The following is a 13,775-nucleotide window of genomic DNA, read 5'->3' as shown; positions in this document are numbered from 1 at the left end:
TGCTTGTGCTTTTTGTTTACAAATTTTTACATACGTGCATATGTATGTAATCGCTATTACAGTATGCTCAACTCAAACACATGTTACCAATAAATAAAAAAAAGAGAGAGAGAGATACTTGTTTAGCTTTCTCTCCCGCGCTGTATACACGACAAGTTAAACTGCATACAGATATTGCTTGATAAACTATTATATTTGTTTTTCAGCTTTTAAAGTAATTTTAATTTTTAATTATAGACGCAGGTTTGTGTTAAAAATAAAATTAATTACTTTCAACCTAAACTATTAAAAACGTGTCAATATAAATCGGTATAATCTCAACAAATTACTTGTTTATTCTAAAAATCACTTTCGTCACATCCTTATCTTTTATTTTATGTTCATCTTATCGCTTAAACAGTGAAATGCATGTAGTTAGCCGAAAAAGTATTTTGACAAAATAAAAAAAATACACATTTTATTTTGCAATAAATATATGTAATGAATATTTTATTTTAGCTAGTTTAAAAATTTAAAATTAGTTTTATTGAATGTAAATAAAAAAAAACAATATCATATTATTAAAAAAAAAAAAAACTCTTTCTCGACAAACTGTATATATAAATAACTTAATAGGCGTGCTCAAGGTGGCAAGCAGTAGTCTATAAAGCAATAAAGTTTGATACAGCACCTACTTGAAAATTTATAGTGCAGTTTTCGTACTTTCCAGATAAGAATATTTAAGGTTGTACAAATCGCTAGCAGTATTGGAAAAATACAAGGAAAAATAATATATTTTACTTTTTTTTTTTTATTTATATTATCATACAAAGAATATCTGCTTCAGAACATATTTAAATTCAAAACAAATAACAGTCAACATTGTTTATTTACGAAAAAGTTTCTAAGCTATTTTTGAAGCATTAAAAAAAATTCCTTTAATAAAAATAGCAAATAATAATGGAATTAAAATGGTTTTCCTTGAATTCGAGTGGTTATGTATATAATAATAATATTAGTAGTAGTAGAGTGCTTTCATATAGAGACATTTTGAATGTTCATTTCGTAAAGTTTTAACAGTCATTTACACGACAAGATTTAAATTCCTCTTTTAATAATTACTTTTAAATAGGTAAAAGTTAAAAATTGAAAAAACCTTCAAAGGGTGTTTTATAAAAATTTTATTAAATAAGTTTTGAGTTTTAACACGATATATTCGTATATTTTGGGATTTAAATATGAAGATGTGAAATATATTTTACGGCAAATTTTCCGGTACTTATGTAGGCCGTTAACCGGGGCAAAGGTGTGCTTAGATCTAGGTTGGGAGATTTAACAACGAACTCGAGCTGGAATCCGTTTCATTTGATGGTCCTCGCCGATCTTGAGCACGGCTGCCATGCCCATTACCGCATGTGACTCAATGTGACAATGGTAACTCCAGAATCCCGGATTGTCCGAGATGAAGCGCAATATAACGTAGCCCAGACCAGGAACTTGCACCGTGTCCTTGGCGACAGCAGCATAATCGTCAGGCAGTCGAGACAGACGTCCTCGACGATCCAATTCGCGAATCTACAAGACAATAGAAATTTATCAGTAAACGATACGATAAGATACTGTTGTGCTACTTACATTTCTCAGATCATTCTGATTACCCAGGACACCCTGTCCGACCAGGCGGAAGGTGAAGCCATGCATGTGAATGGGATGCGTGCCATCCATGTAGTTGGCCACGACCATTTCAATGGGTCGATAGGCTGGCAAGCGTATCACATGGACACATTCGCACAGTTCCCGGGCACAGTTGCGTCCCTGGGCGGCCAAGGAGCTGCGATTGCAGAAGTAGCCATCATCTTGGTAGAGATGACGTCCTTGTAGTAACGAAATGCCTGGAGAAAGATAGCTGATCTCGTCAATTTGAAACAATTGCTCGCCATTTGGTGCCTGCCGTTGGCTCAGGCTGGAATAGTGCGTCAGGAATTTGGTATATCTGGGCCAGGGAACGGGCTCCAGTGAGCGCAAGGACACAGTGCCCACATCCTTGTCCGGACTCGACTGTCGTAGCGTGATAATTGACTCATTTGAGAAACTATAGCGAAAATCGTTTATGTATATGGGAGGATCATGGAGATCTCTAGTCTGCTGGCCATCCAAAATGCTGCCTTGGGGCAACTCAGTGCGAGCAGCTCCTCGATAGCTTAGCACTGCTCCTTGATAAATATTGCGCTCCTCACACTGCTCAAAGCCACGCACACGTATCCAGTAATTCTTGGCATATTGATTCGCCTCCAGCACAAAGTCAAAACGCTCTGCGGAGGTTAGAAAGAAGCCATCTGCCAGGACGGGCTCAATGTCATTGCCATCGGTGCTAATGATTAGGAGCTTGTGCTGTTCAATGGAGAACTCCACCGGGCAGTTGAAGATGCCATTGTAGAGAACTCGTATGCGGTAGCGGTAGCCAGGTGTGACTCTTAATCTTTCATAGCGATGCCTGTCATCCTGATCCGGCAGCTGACTGAGATGATTGCGTCCCTTGCCGTTGATGAGAATGTTGCGCACCTGCTGGAAGTCGTAGTCATAGAAGATGTCCTGCACCAACAGAGCATGCTCCACCAGATCGTAGTCATAGAGACGTGCATGAGGATTAGCCTGATGTGGCTGTCGAATAATCAGATTACCAGCTACTCCAAAGCCACGCTGCCAGCCCATGTGACTGTGGTACCACATGGAACCACTGCGATCCGCTTGGAACTCATAGCGAAACACTTCACCCGGCTCCAAGGGATACTGTGTGACATAGGCAACGCCATCCATCTCCGGAGTGCGCGACATGTGAATGCCATGCCAATGCATTGTGGTGGATTCACCCAAATAGTTGAGCACATCAATCACAACAGTGTCATTCTCACAGAGCTCTATCGCCGGACCCGGCACCATGCGATTCACGGCCATAATGGGATTGGAGACGCCATCTCCATAGATGCAGTTCTCCGAGGCGCAGGCTCGTTCATCATACGGACAACGTTGGCACTCCGATCCCAACCGACGATAGTTGTGCACCACCAACTGATAGTAACAGCTCTGCGATTGTCCTTGCTGGCAAACCCGGCGACAAGGATGTCGCTCGAAGCCACTGAAACTGGATATATCCACCTGACCATAGTCATCTTTCAGCTGCAAGCCTCCGCTCAACTGTGGTCCCTTATTGGTTTTGTTATTCCGCGACCAGGGAAAACTGAACCATTCTGTCTTGACACTTGGCTGATCCTCCAGCGTTGCTTGTCCCACGACCACTTGGAGGCATAGCCATATCATCCACAGTAGCCAGCGATGGCTTTTACTTTTATCCATAGCAAACGTAACGAATCTCAACCTTCAACTGCGGCCAAGGGCCAAATTCAACTTACGAAGAAAGTTTGGAAATCCACACTGGACGCCCATCAATTGTTGGGAATGCGCAACACGTGCGAATAATAAAAGCTGAGCTGCATTTTATTAGCTTTTAATTTCTCTAATACTAGGAACGCTTAAGCTTCAAATTAACGACTCTTAGACACTCTTTGCAAAAGAAATTGACTTATATCTAATGCGATCCAAAGTATATTTTTTATTATTCATAAATGGTATGAGTATGAAATATATTTGAAAGTTCTTTGATTTTCAAAATAATATTCCTTAAAAAACATATCTAATTTTTTTACAGCTACGAATGTTTAAATTTTAAAGAAGTTTTTTGAAAATAAAAGAAAAATAAACAAAAAATACTTGATAAAATGATATATCGTTTCCACTGCATCAGACATATACATAATATCATTTTCCAGACCTTACATATATTTAAAAATATTTCAATTCTTTTGCACAATTTCTTAATTAGAAGGATTAAACTAATAAATTATAAGAAAGGTTCAGTTTGTATTCTATTAAGTTTTAAAAGCAAAAGAAAATACATGCATATTTCCTAAATTAAGGGGTGTACTAAAAATTCAAAAATTTTATTAAAACAAAATTATTCTTACAAGGAATTACTTTATATTTATTTTATTTATTTTGGGTTTTTATGAAAACTTGCAGTTATATTATTAAAAAAGTTTTTATAATTCTTACATTTCTTTAAATATAGCAACTATTTCTCGGCTTCTGGAGGTGAAGGAGCTGGAGGCGAAGTGGCTGGAGTCGGTGATATGGATGTGCTCATGATACTGATGACGCCACAGGCAATGGGGGCACCTACCGAGATCTCCTCATTTTGATAGGCCAAGGCATTAGGCATAACCGCCAAAGAGGAGGAGAATACCTCCGCATTGAGCGCTGTGTTCAGATCGATGGGTTTGCTGTGGATTACAATGGAACGACCAATGATGCCATTGAAGCCAAAGAGTTGCAGGTAGATACTCATAAACACCGACGATACGCTGCCATCGTCCATGACCTCCAGGTTGCCCAGCTATATGAAGAAGCAGGGATAGAGTAAGTGCTCCCAAGTGAAACTTAAGGAAACTTACAAAATTATTGGGAAACTGTCCACCCGTGGATTTGCATCCCTCGCTGAGATCCCCATAAGTATGAATGTGGAGAGCATGTTTTCCAGCTGGCAAACCCGTCGCATTAATGGTCACTTTGATGTCACTGTTGTAGGGCAACTGCTGCAAGGTGATCATACCAGTTGCTCCCGAAGATTCGCCATCTCCCATGAGCTTAGCTGCCGCCTGCCATTGAGGAACCTAAGACGAAATTCATTACTAGTGATCAAGTGAGCTGAATCCTTAAAATTATCTACTGCTCGAATTTGAACCCGAATTGAACATTTTTTTAAAAAAAAAAACATGTATGAAAAAGCTGTCAGAGTGTTAATTTTACCAAAAAAAAGTCCAGAAATACATTGCTTAATTTTATTATTAAAAATATACTTATAATAAAGAAAGTTTAGAAGCAGCATTAATATAATGAAAATTTATAGGATTTTTTTATTACAAGTTGCAATTTTCATGCAAGACATTACAAGAATCGTTCAAATTAATGACTCTTTTTAGAATTAGATTTTAAAATGTGATATTTTGAGCCTTTCTTGGTACTTACATAAGCATAACCCAAGTAAGCCGGCTGCGGATGAAGGAGAGGGCTGAGTAATCCAGCTGCACCGATGCCTCCAATGATTGGACCCACGCCGCCAAATGGAACCGTTAGACGCTCGTAGCGCTTCACCTTTGTGCCGGAAACTACCTTGACGTCATCGCTCCGAGTCAGATTGGCGGGCGCAGGTCTCAAACGATCCAGCAGATTTTGTGCGCTGCCAGGCACAAAAATGGCATAAAAAACGTTAAATATGATAAACGCTATAACGAATCTATCGCTGATCATGGCGGTAAATTGCTTTTGAATTGGTTCAACAAAACTATTTGATTTACTCTAGGAAAATATGTACCGATCTCTGCGAATATTTTAGCGAAACTGAACTGTTCGCTGTGTGGGCCCGTCCAAGTAGTTGTCATTTTGGATGACTTCGACATGGTTTTCATGCTGATTGAGCACGTTAATTGTCAGCCAGGGGGCAGTGGACAATGCGAGTCTCACCAGAATAGATGGAATGATAGTCCAGTGGCAATTGAGTGTCGCGTGTTTGATGCATGGTTACCTGTCCAGGGGCGGAGGTCTTCTGACCAATCAATTAGCCCATATACGACCTGAAAACCATATTCTCAGTGTACACATAACCTCAATGAACTTAATCTCACTGATTTTGGTAAAGAATGAATGAAATATTATTGTGCACTAGTTGCAGACATCTCTCTATTTGATGGAAATATAATTTGACATAGTAAAAGATCGTTATCAAATTGGTATTATCAATCATTGATTGATAACATGTAAGTTTTACTTTTTTCGCTCAAATATAAAATTTATATTCCGATTTTTAAAAAATTACTCAAAATTAATCAATATCATTGATGAAAATCAATAACTTTGAAATGAAGGCAAAAATGCAGATGATTATTAAGGTGTTATTCTCTTACTCGTATGTTAATTCCATGTCATTGATTTCTTGATTTAAAATAATAGAATTACGATGTCTTTCTATTTTTAAGATAATATTCGAGAATAGCTACTTCATTAAAATATTTATTATAAAATGCCCAATAACATTGCATTCTGCCCCCTTCACTGACGCCTCTGCATGACATGGGAGCATACTTTGGTAAATAATACGTGAAAACCTCTACTCAATAATATAGGAACATATGTAGCTCTTCTGTTAATTCACTAGATTAGCTCATATAGTAAAATCTAATATACAAATTACTACTGAAAATATGGATATATGAATGGTCACCCCTTCACCAACGCCTCTGTATATGATGGGTTTTTAATTTGACCCAACAAAATGCAATTCTATATCGACATTAACCAATTGAAAGTGAATACCTAACCTCAAAAATGGTACGACACGCGAGATCCTCCATTATAGATGACACAGATTTATGTTTTAATTGCTGTGAAATTAACAATCATAATATTTGTTTATGCAGTTGGCAAAAGCCTGTTAAATTAGGTGACGAGACAAGCAGGGAGTGTAATAATCTATGAAACGTTCTAATTACAATCTTAGCTAGATTTTAAATGTAAATATCAATTTAGGCAATTAGCTGCATAATAGTTAAGTAACTTAAACTATGATGCGGATTGTTCCCATGCTTCAACGAAAGCCACCACGTTGATAGTCTCCCTGTTGACGTTGATTGTAGCCACCGCGACCGCCACCACCACCACCACCACGATAGCCACCACCGCCACCTCCGCGGCCAGCAGCTTGAGGATTCCAGCCAGAGCCCTGAACACGTCCGCTGTTGTTGATCCACTGCTGATCTCTGTCACGATCCCGCTGCTGTTGTGGTTGTTGTTGATATTGCTGAGGGTGCTGTTGTTGTTGTTGTTGCTGCCAATTCTGACCACCTCCACCACCGCGTCCTCGATTGCCACCGCGAAAATTGCCACCGCCTCCACGGCCACCTCCTCCGCCACCCGGTCCGCCGGCTCGCTGTTGTTGCCAGGATGGCATCTCTGGCGGCGGAGGAGCGTGCTCATTGGCGCGTCCACCACGATCTGGAACGCTGCCAATCACATGCTTTTCTATCTTGGAAGCCGTGTTCTTGCGCACATTCACCGAACTGGTCTTCTCAATTATGGCCAGATCTGAGCGTGCTGCCAGCAGAGCCACAATGTTGGTATCGACACCACCGTATTTGAGCTTCTCCAGCTCCTTGAGCTTAAGCTGGAAACGATCGGCAATTTCGTTCTGTCGATTTCTCATGCTCTCCGACCATTGGAAGCTCTGCACGGTCGCCTCCAGACGGGTCAACATCATCTGACGCCGCAGATTGTACTCGGAGTCCAGGTCCTTGTGCATAGCCTCTAGCACACGCCACTGGGCGTCAGTCAATGGTTTGTTTGTGTGCATCAGTGGCTGACTAGTCACCGCCTTATTGATCTGCTTCAATCGCTGCTCCAGCTTGGGATTCAAACGCTCAAACAGTAGCTTTGCATTCATGTTCTTGGGCATCTCACCCAGTTGCAGGTCTGCCGTTAGCTGATCCACCGCCTCCTGTAGATGAGATTCAGTCTTGGATTTCTTGCTCGGTGGCTCGACAGGCTGCTGCTTAAGTGACATCTTTGTGGCCATCAGTTCAGATGTCAGATAGTCCAGCAGCTGGAGCAGTGACTGACGGGTTTGAAAGCGCTCCGACATTGGCACCGCCACAAACTGACGATACGGACATCCCAGTTCAGTCAGCAATAATGACAATTCGAACGCAAAGTCATCGTGATCTTTGCTGCTGGACGCCACATGCTCATCGGTTTTTCGCAGCAAATGCAATTGATTGGCCAGCCAATAAATCACTTCACGCAAATTGCCGTTGCCAATGCCACCGTCCAAGGCTTGCTGCAGCGATTCTTGCTGCAAATTCTTATAGCCAAGTGCGTCCAATGAGTCAATAATATCCAATTCGGGATCCATTGCCGGCTGTTGTCGTTTTTTCCGGCTTTAGTTTTGTTCTCTCCAACTGACAGTTTCTGACGTCTAAACGACCTGTCGTGTAGGTATCCACGAAATAGCTTTTTATTGGCAGGACAATATACGAATTCTACCAACACCTGATCGCCTTTCAGCTCGCTCCCCTTACGTGAAATAATATTTATTCCCTTTTAAAATTATACGGATTGTGCTATTTTTTTATGATCCGTCCTAAAACCGAGGGTTGCCCATCCACGAAAAGTTTCCGATCTGGCTCGATTTTTTTTACTTAAAAAACAAGTACATTTCCGAAATTGGGTGTTTTTTATTTTTGTACTTAATTTCGGAATTTTTATTTCTTATTTTCTAGAATTTTTTAAATTTTTGCATAATTTTTTTTAGAATTTTCTTGATTTTTCGATATAATTTTTTTTTTTTAGAATTAAATTAGATAACTTCTCTTCCCGACGGCTGACGAACATCAAACCTTTTTAAAATGTTAATCTTAATTTTGTCTAATTTCTAAATTTAAATTTTCATCAAATTTGTTAATTAATTACAAAGTTATGGCATTTTGAAATTTGCAACACCTTAAATTTACATTTATCAGTGAATTGAGGAGCAACTTTGCTAAAGAGGAGTAACGTGGTCGCGAATGTAACACAAGATGGCGCTGCGTAGTGTTACGGCTAATTATCGATAAATTATGTAATCGCTAAAGAAAAAATAACGAATATCAAATAAACGATAAAATTAAAAAAAACCAATTTATTGAAAATAAAATTGTTCAATTCATTTATATAACTTCATTTATTGTAGTTTACCAGTTTAAATATAATTTAAATATATATGATTTTATATTTATAATTGTAGTATATAATATATATATATATTATGTATAGATGTATGTATTTTTTTTTTGTAAAGCAGGAAGTTTTAGGATTTGCAAGTGTTGCACCTTTGGTGCAACTAATTTTACATGTTTTTTTTTTGTTGTTGTTATACATACTTACAACATGTACTTATTTACTTAAAATGAACACACACATTTAGCTATTAAATGTATACATATATAATCATAATAATATTCAGTTACTTCATGCCTTGCAAAAATAGTCTAAAATAATAAGAAACAAGAAATACACAAAAATACATACATTTTCGTTTGCAGGACACAGAGGAAAGAAACTAAACTAAACAAAAATAAAGAGAAGGATTTTAACAAAATACAAAAATATTTTGCTGCTGCTGCTACGCAAATGGCACAAAAATAAATTCCGCACAAGAAATTCAAAATCAATGCAATGGCGATCTTATCAATCGATCAATCGCCTAAGTGAAGCTATACTGATTATCAATGGCGCGTCCGGTGCACTCGGCTCCCGTTGCACCGCCGGCTGCCCCGCCGGAAATACCACCACTGCCACTGGCACCATTATCAGTACCATGACGCGATGTGGCAACACCTTGATGAACTGCCTGGAGTGAAGCATTCGAGGCACGCAGATGCGGCTGATCTAGAAAACCTTGCCCCGCCGGCGGCGAACTGTGTACGGTCAGCGTTGTGGGATCCAAATGAAAGTAGACTTGCTCCGGAAAATAGACGTGTGTCGGCTCTTGTGGCAGTTCGATTTCGTTTGTCTTTAGGCGAACACTTAGATTCATGGTAATCACTTCGTTGCACTGTGAATGGTTCAAGACGAGCTTCTATTAAATTTCGTTAAGCGATTTAAATTGTTTTTCTATTTGTCCGGTATATGGGTTAAACATGAAGCATGCAACAATTGTAAACGGATTCAAACTGAACACAACAAACAACAAAGGAAACATATTTATTGCCCCCCAAAAGAGCTACGTAAAAAAAAAAAATAATGATATGCAACACATTCGATGAAGAAATTGCTCCCAAGACTTCAGAATATTTATAGACATGGAGATTATTCCCACATTAATTTCTCACTTCTACTCATGCGGTATATCTGGATATATCTCTTGCGATACGGACAAACGGAATATAAACCACTGAAACATATATTTATATTTGATTTTGTTTTTTTTTTTTTTTTTTGTAAAAGAACACTTTGGAGTTTAAAGAATATGTATCTTGGCTCCTGGCAATGGCAATGTCTAGTTCCCCGTTCGATTATGAAATGATAAATTTAAAATCAAATAAAGGAAAATAAAAACCATCACTGACACTGAATTGACTCCAAAATTTTGGCTATCTCACATGTCTCGGCGATGGATGTCCATTGCTATTCCCATTCGCATTGCCGGATCCGCCGGCAACATTGCCAGCTCCGGCAGATGCATCGGCACCCGGCTCATGGGCCGTTGTGGCAACAGTTGCTATGGCGGACGAATCGTTCAGTCTGCTGGTATGATGCACCCAATCAGTTAGCGTCACATCTGAGGTGCCACCTGACTCGAGCGGTATGGGATTGCGGCGAAAATGTTCAAGCATCTCCTGTATGGTGGGGAACCATAGGTGCTGCACCCGACATTGTCCCTTCTCGGAGATGATTAGGCGCAGATGCTTTGCGCGTCCTTGAAAATTGAATGTGAGCACAAATTCGCCACGTCGTGTCTCGCTTTGGCGAACCAAAAAGTAACCATGACCAGCTGCCTCCGACTGCAGCACCATGCGAGCTGCCTCAGCTCGCGGCAAGGTGCCATGGAACCATGGAAACTGGCGCATCTCGGCCGTCAGATCAGCCACATTCACATCGGAATCCGTTTCGACCAGCTCAGTGCCATCAAAGTTGCTGGAAGCCGACAAGCGTTGTTCCCCGCGCTCACCTCGGGTCGGACGTGATGGTATCTCTGGTGGCGTGCTACTCAGCTCGCTGCTAGCCTGAGGATTCGAAATGGCATTCACATCATTTGACGAGGATGCGGCATTCGCATTGCTGTTGCTCGCTGAGGCTGCCAACAAGCCGCTGTCTGCGGACTGCGAGTTAACCAGATTGCCATTGGAGCCGCCAAGTCCAAGACCTCCCTGCTGTTGATATTGAGGATTCTGTATGCCGCCCAATGCACTGCCAGTGGCAGTCGGATTCGGATTGGTAGTAACCGGTGATGTTTGCATGGCCGCAGCAATCATATCCGAATCGAGCATCGGCTGCTGCGTTGGCGGCGTCCTCATGCAGTAGCGTATGGTGGCCAACCAGCTGCGCATATCCTCGGCACTTTCAGCCTCAATCACATACTCCATGTTGTTGTCCGCCTTCAGTACAAATGTGTTCAAACGATCGGGCATCTCCAGTGTGGTGGTTTCGCGTGCCTCGGAGATGAGGAAACAGAAGACACCGCTGCGTGGTTTTGTCGATTTGGGCGGTGTATAAAACTCAAGCATGTATCCGCCCACAGCCTTGACCAGAGCCAGGCGGCATTTCTCCCATTTCTGTGTGCCCGTTGTCTGATCCAAACTCTCGGCTGTCAAGTTGTTAACAATGCCCTCCTTGCGGCATTCGACTACGATCTTGGCCAGCTTTGTTTTGCCGCTCTGCTTACTGCTGCCTAAGCCATCGACATCGTCCGAGTTCTTGTGAAAGAATGCCTGCAAAAAGAGGAGTTTCTAATGTTAAACTTGACTGAATTGTCTGGATCGGTACTCGGCACACGCTCACCTTGCCCTTGCGCAATCCCTTGAAGGAGAGACGACGCAGCAGCGACTTGGGAAACAGACGTGATACCTCGTGCTCCTCTGTGTCAAAATCACCACCACCACCGCCGCCGCTTCCCTCTCCAAAGAACGAGCCAATGCCTGTCTTTAGATTGCTGCGACGCCTAAAGAACTCCTTGTCGTAGTGATCCGCGAAATATTCGACAAATTTTAATGCAAAACTGCGGTGTGGTATGTTGCGTGCCTCCTCCGGTGGCAGGTTACCATTAATGTAATTAATGCACGCCTTGGCGAAATCACTGGCGGCCACGCGCGCATGTCTATCGCAGAACTCCTCCCAACTGGTGCCGCCATACGTGTAGGATGTGCTGCCCATCGCATTGCCAGTTCCAATTGGCGCTGGAATTAAATCACTGCCACCGGCGGCACCCAAACTTGTTGTCGGTCCAATGTAGCCGCCAGCGCTAAAAGCGCTCGAATTGGCAGCTGCGCTGTTTCCACCCATGTGCACAAAGGACTGTTGCTGTCTGTGTGGGTGGTGCCGCTGCTCCTGCTGCCTCAGCCCGCTTGTATTCAGTTTGATACACGAATTACCCAGCTGTGGACTGTGCTACAAAAAATAAATGGATTTTTCACAACTTAAACAACGAATGCTTTAATTTGTGCATTTAATTCTTAATAAACACATCCTTGCAAACCCAGCAGGAAATTCAGAGAGCATTTACGTGTTTCTCACTGGGTAAGTGCGCGATGTTACTCAATTTGCGTTTACGTTGCTCATTTTGCGTTTACGCTGTTTTGCTTTTACGTGCTAGACGTATTGTAATATTTCACTTTACGTAGCGTGTAGGCGTATTAACGTATCTACACACACACATCCACACCACATATCTATGTATGTCGCATGTTTATAGTATTCGTGTTGGTGTGTGATATAGCTGCTGATTTGTTTTTGTTTTGCAGATTTGATGATAAGCTGGATTCAGCGGTAAATCAAGGCCATTTCAATATCTTACCGCTATTGCTTTGCGGTTTGTTATTAAAATGCAACTTGCTCTACGCTCCGCGCACGTATGTGTGTCTTTTACACCTACACAATCCTTTTCGGCATTAAATTTTCATTTTCACAGAATACACTTACATTTCCACGATATTTAAGTCGTTGTTATGCGACTCGCACTGCTTACATTCAGTTTTTCAATTATTTTCCAATTATTGACTTCCTTTTCACTAAATTTTCATTTTCGAGAAGAAAAACACAACGCAATATAATCGGCAATCGTCTAAACGCTAAATGAATCGTTAATCGAACAATCATCATGTTTTATCGGTCGACCTCCACTGTTAGCGACTTATCAGCTATCGGTATTCAGTATTTCCCTTCAGTTATCAGCAATCAATTATATCGTTTTTTTGAACTTTTAAAATTGGTAACGTTTTTTCTTTAAATTAACAAGTTCTGGTATTTAAATCATTTACAGTTCTGGTCGAAATGTGAAAACGGCAGGGCTATCAGTGACGATTTTAGGTCAGTTCACGACAGTTAAATCTAAAATAGCTTTTGAAATTAAAAATTCCTTAAGTTGAATGGTATATGTTCAAATCTCACATTTTTATTGTTTCTATATGTTTCGAAATTGCATTTACTTAAAATTATTATGTAACTACTATGCATACAATATTTATAGTTATGTATTATTGTTAGTTTTTCTTGATCATTATAAATAATTAAAATTCTGGAAACTTAATTGTGAAACACACGGTGTGCAACAGTTTTTATATTAAGTTTTTTTTTTTTTTTTTGCTTAAAACGAACACATGCATTTTGGCAAAATATTATTTTTGTATGTATAAGTGAAATTTTGATTTCGAATGGAGGAAACAAAAATTGGGACGGAAATGTGATTGAAAATAATATTTAAGAAGATCCATTGAACCATTTCGAGACATAGTAAACGTAACGTGATTGTTGAAAAATGAAATGCGGGCGCACTTAATAACTATTGTTTTCATGATTGTTATTAAACTTAAGTATTTACAGAAAAATTATATACTGTTCGTTAATGTAATTCGAAAATTAAATTTAGTGAATATTTGTTCCGTTCTTTATCATTTGTTGGAAATGTTGAAAATACCCTAAAAACTAAATGAACATAA

At 40.3% G+C, this 13,775-nt stretch overlaps 4 protein-coding genes across 8 annotated transcripts; all 4 read right to left on the bottom strand.

Moving 5' to 3' along the window:
• Nucleotides 1–1,284: 1,284 nt before the first annotated feature.
• LOC117792440 (laccase) lies at nt 1,285–3,333 on the bottom strand. The gene is made up of 2 exons (XM_034632595.1): nt 1,615–3,333; nt 1,285–1,554 (listed from the first exon to the last, which is right to left on the bottom strand). Exons 1-2 carry the CDS (start codon nt 3,331–3,333, stop codon nt 1,312–1,314), a joined length of 1,962 nt encoding a protein of 653 aa, XP_034488486.1. The 3' UTR covers nt 1,285–1,311.
• A 709-nt stretch (nt 3,334–4,042) lies between these two features.
• LOC117792439 (superoxide dismutase [Cu-Zn]) lies at nt 4,043–5,343 on the bottom strand. The gene is made up of 3 exons (XM_034632594.1): nt 5,062–5,343; nt 4,488–4,706; nt 4,043–4,429 (listed from the first exon to the last, which is right to left on the bottom strand). Exons 1-3 carry the CDS (start codon nt 5,341–5,343, stop codon nt 4,109–4,111), a joined length of 822 nt encoding a protein of 273 aa, XP_034488485.1. The 3' UTR covers nt 4,043–4,108.
• A 1,121-nt stretch (nt 5,344–6,464) lies between these two features.
• LOC117792021 (protein FAM98B) lies at nt 6,465–8,178 on the bottom strand. Its single transcript, XM_034631973.1, has one exon. The coding sequence runs from the start codon at nt 7,994–7,996 to the stop codon at nt 6,677–6,679; it is 1,320 nt and encodes a 439-aa protein (XP_034487864.1). The 5' UTR covers nt 7,997–8,178; the 3' UTR covers nt 6,465–6,676.
• A 726-nt stretch (nt 8,179–8,904) lies between these two features.
• Nucleotides 8,905–12,956, bottom strand: LOC117791189 (SH2B adapter protein 1). Of its 5 annotated transcripts, none has more exons than XM_034630871.1 (4): nt 12,760–12,956; nt 11,623–12,228; nt 10,224–11,570; nt 8,905–9,676 (listed from the first exon to the last, which is right to left on the bottom strand). In XM_034630871.1, exons 2-4 carry the CDS (start codon nt 12,121–12,123, stop codon nt 9,326–9,328), a joined length of 2,199 nt encoding a protein of 732 aa, XP_034486762.1. In that variant the 5' UTR covers nt 12,124–12,228; nt 12,760–12,956; the 3' UTR covers nt 8,905–9,325. The 5 variants fall into 5 exon arrangements, with proteins under 5 accessions (XP_034486762.1, XP_034486765.1, XP_034486764.1 ...); XM_034630874.1 differs by having other exon boundaries at nt 10,224–11,552; XM_034630873.1 differs by having other exon boundaries at nt 11,623–12,223.
• Nucleotides 12,957–13,775: the final 819 nt, after the last annotated feature.

The sequence above is a fragment of the Drosophila innubila genome, assembly GCF_004354385.1.
Source record: "Drosophila innubila isolate TH190305 chromosome 3R unlocalized genomic scaffold, UK_Dinn_1.0 2_E_3R, whole genome shotgun sequence".
Taxonomy (NCBI): Eukaryota; Metazoa; Arthropoda; class Insecta; order Diptera; family Drosophilidae; genus Drosophila; species Drosophila innubila.
Note: the sequence above shows the minus strand (reverse complement) of the source record. Positions and strands in the feature narration are given on the sequence as shown.

Coding starts and splice junctions, on each gene's coding strand:
- LOC117791189 (XM_034630871.1), bottom strand. CDS start 12,123: ATGGGTGGAAACAGCGCAGCTGCCAATTCGAGCGCTTTTAGCGCTGGC. Junction 11,571..11,622: donor AGGGATTGCGCAAGGGCAAG/GTGAGCGTGTGC, acceptor GTTTAACATTAG/AAACTCCTCTTTTTGCAGGC. Junction 9,677..10,223: donor GACATCCATCGCCGAGACAT/GTGAGATAGCCA, acceptor AACCATTCACAG/TGCAACGAAGTGATTACCAT.
- LOC117792440 (XM_034632595.1), bottom strand. CDS start 3,333: ATGGATAAAAGTAAAAGCCATCGCTGGCTACTGTGGATGATATGGCTA. Junction 1,555..1,614: donor ATCAGAATGATCTGAGAAAT/GTAAGTAGCACA, acceptor ATTGTCTTGTAG/ATTCGCGAATTGGATCGTCG.
- LOC117792439 (XM_034632594.1), bottom strand. CDS start 5,343: ATGATCAGCGATAGATTCGTTATAGCGTTTATCATATTTAACGTTTTT. Junction 4,707..5,061: donor CTTACTTGGGTTATGCTTAT/GTAAGTACCAAG, acceptor ATTTCGTCTTAG/GTTCCTCAATGGCAGGCGGC. Junction 4,430..4,487: donor GACAGTTTCCCAATAATTTT/GTAAGTTTCCTT, acceptor TTCTTCATATAG/CTGGGCAACCTGGAGGTCAT.
- LOC117792021 (XM_034631973.1), bottom strand. CDS start 7,996: ATGGATCCCGAATTGGATATTATTGACTCATTGGACGCACTTGGCTAT.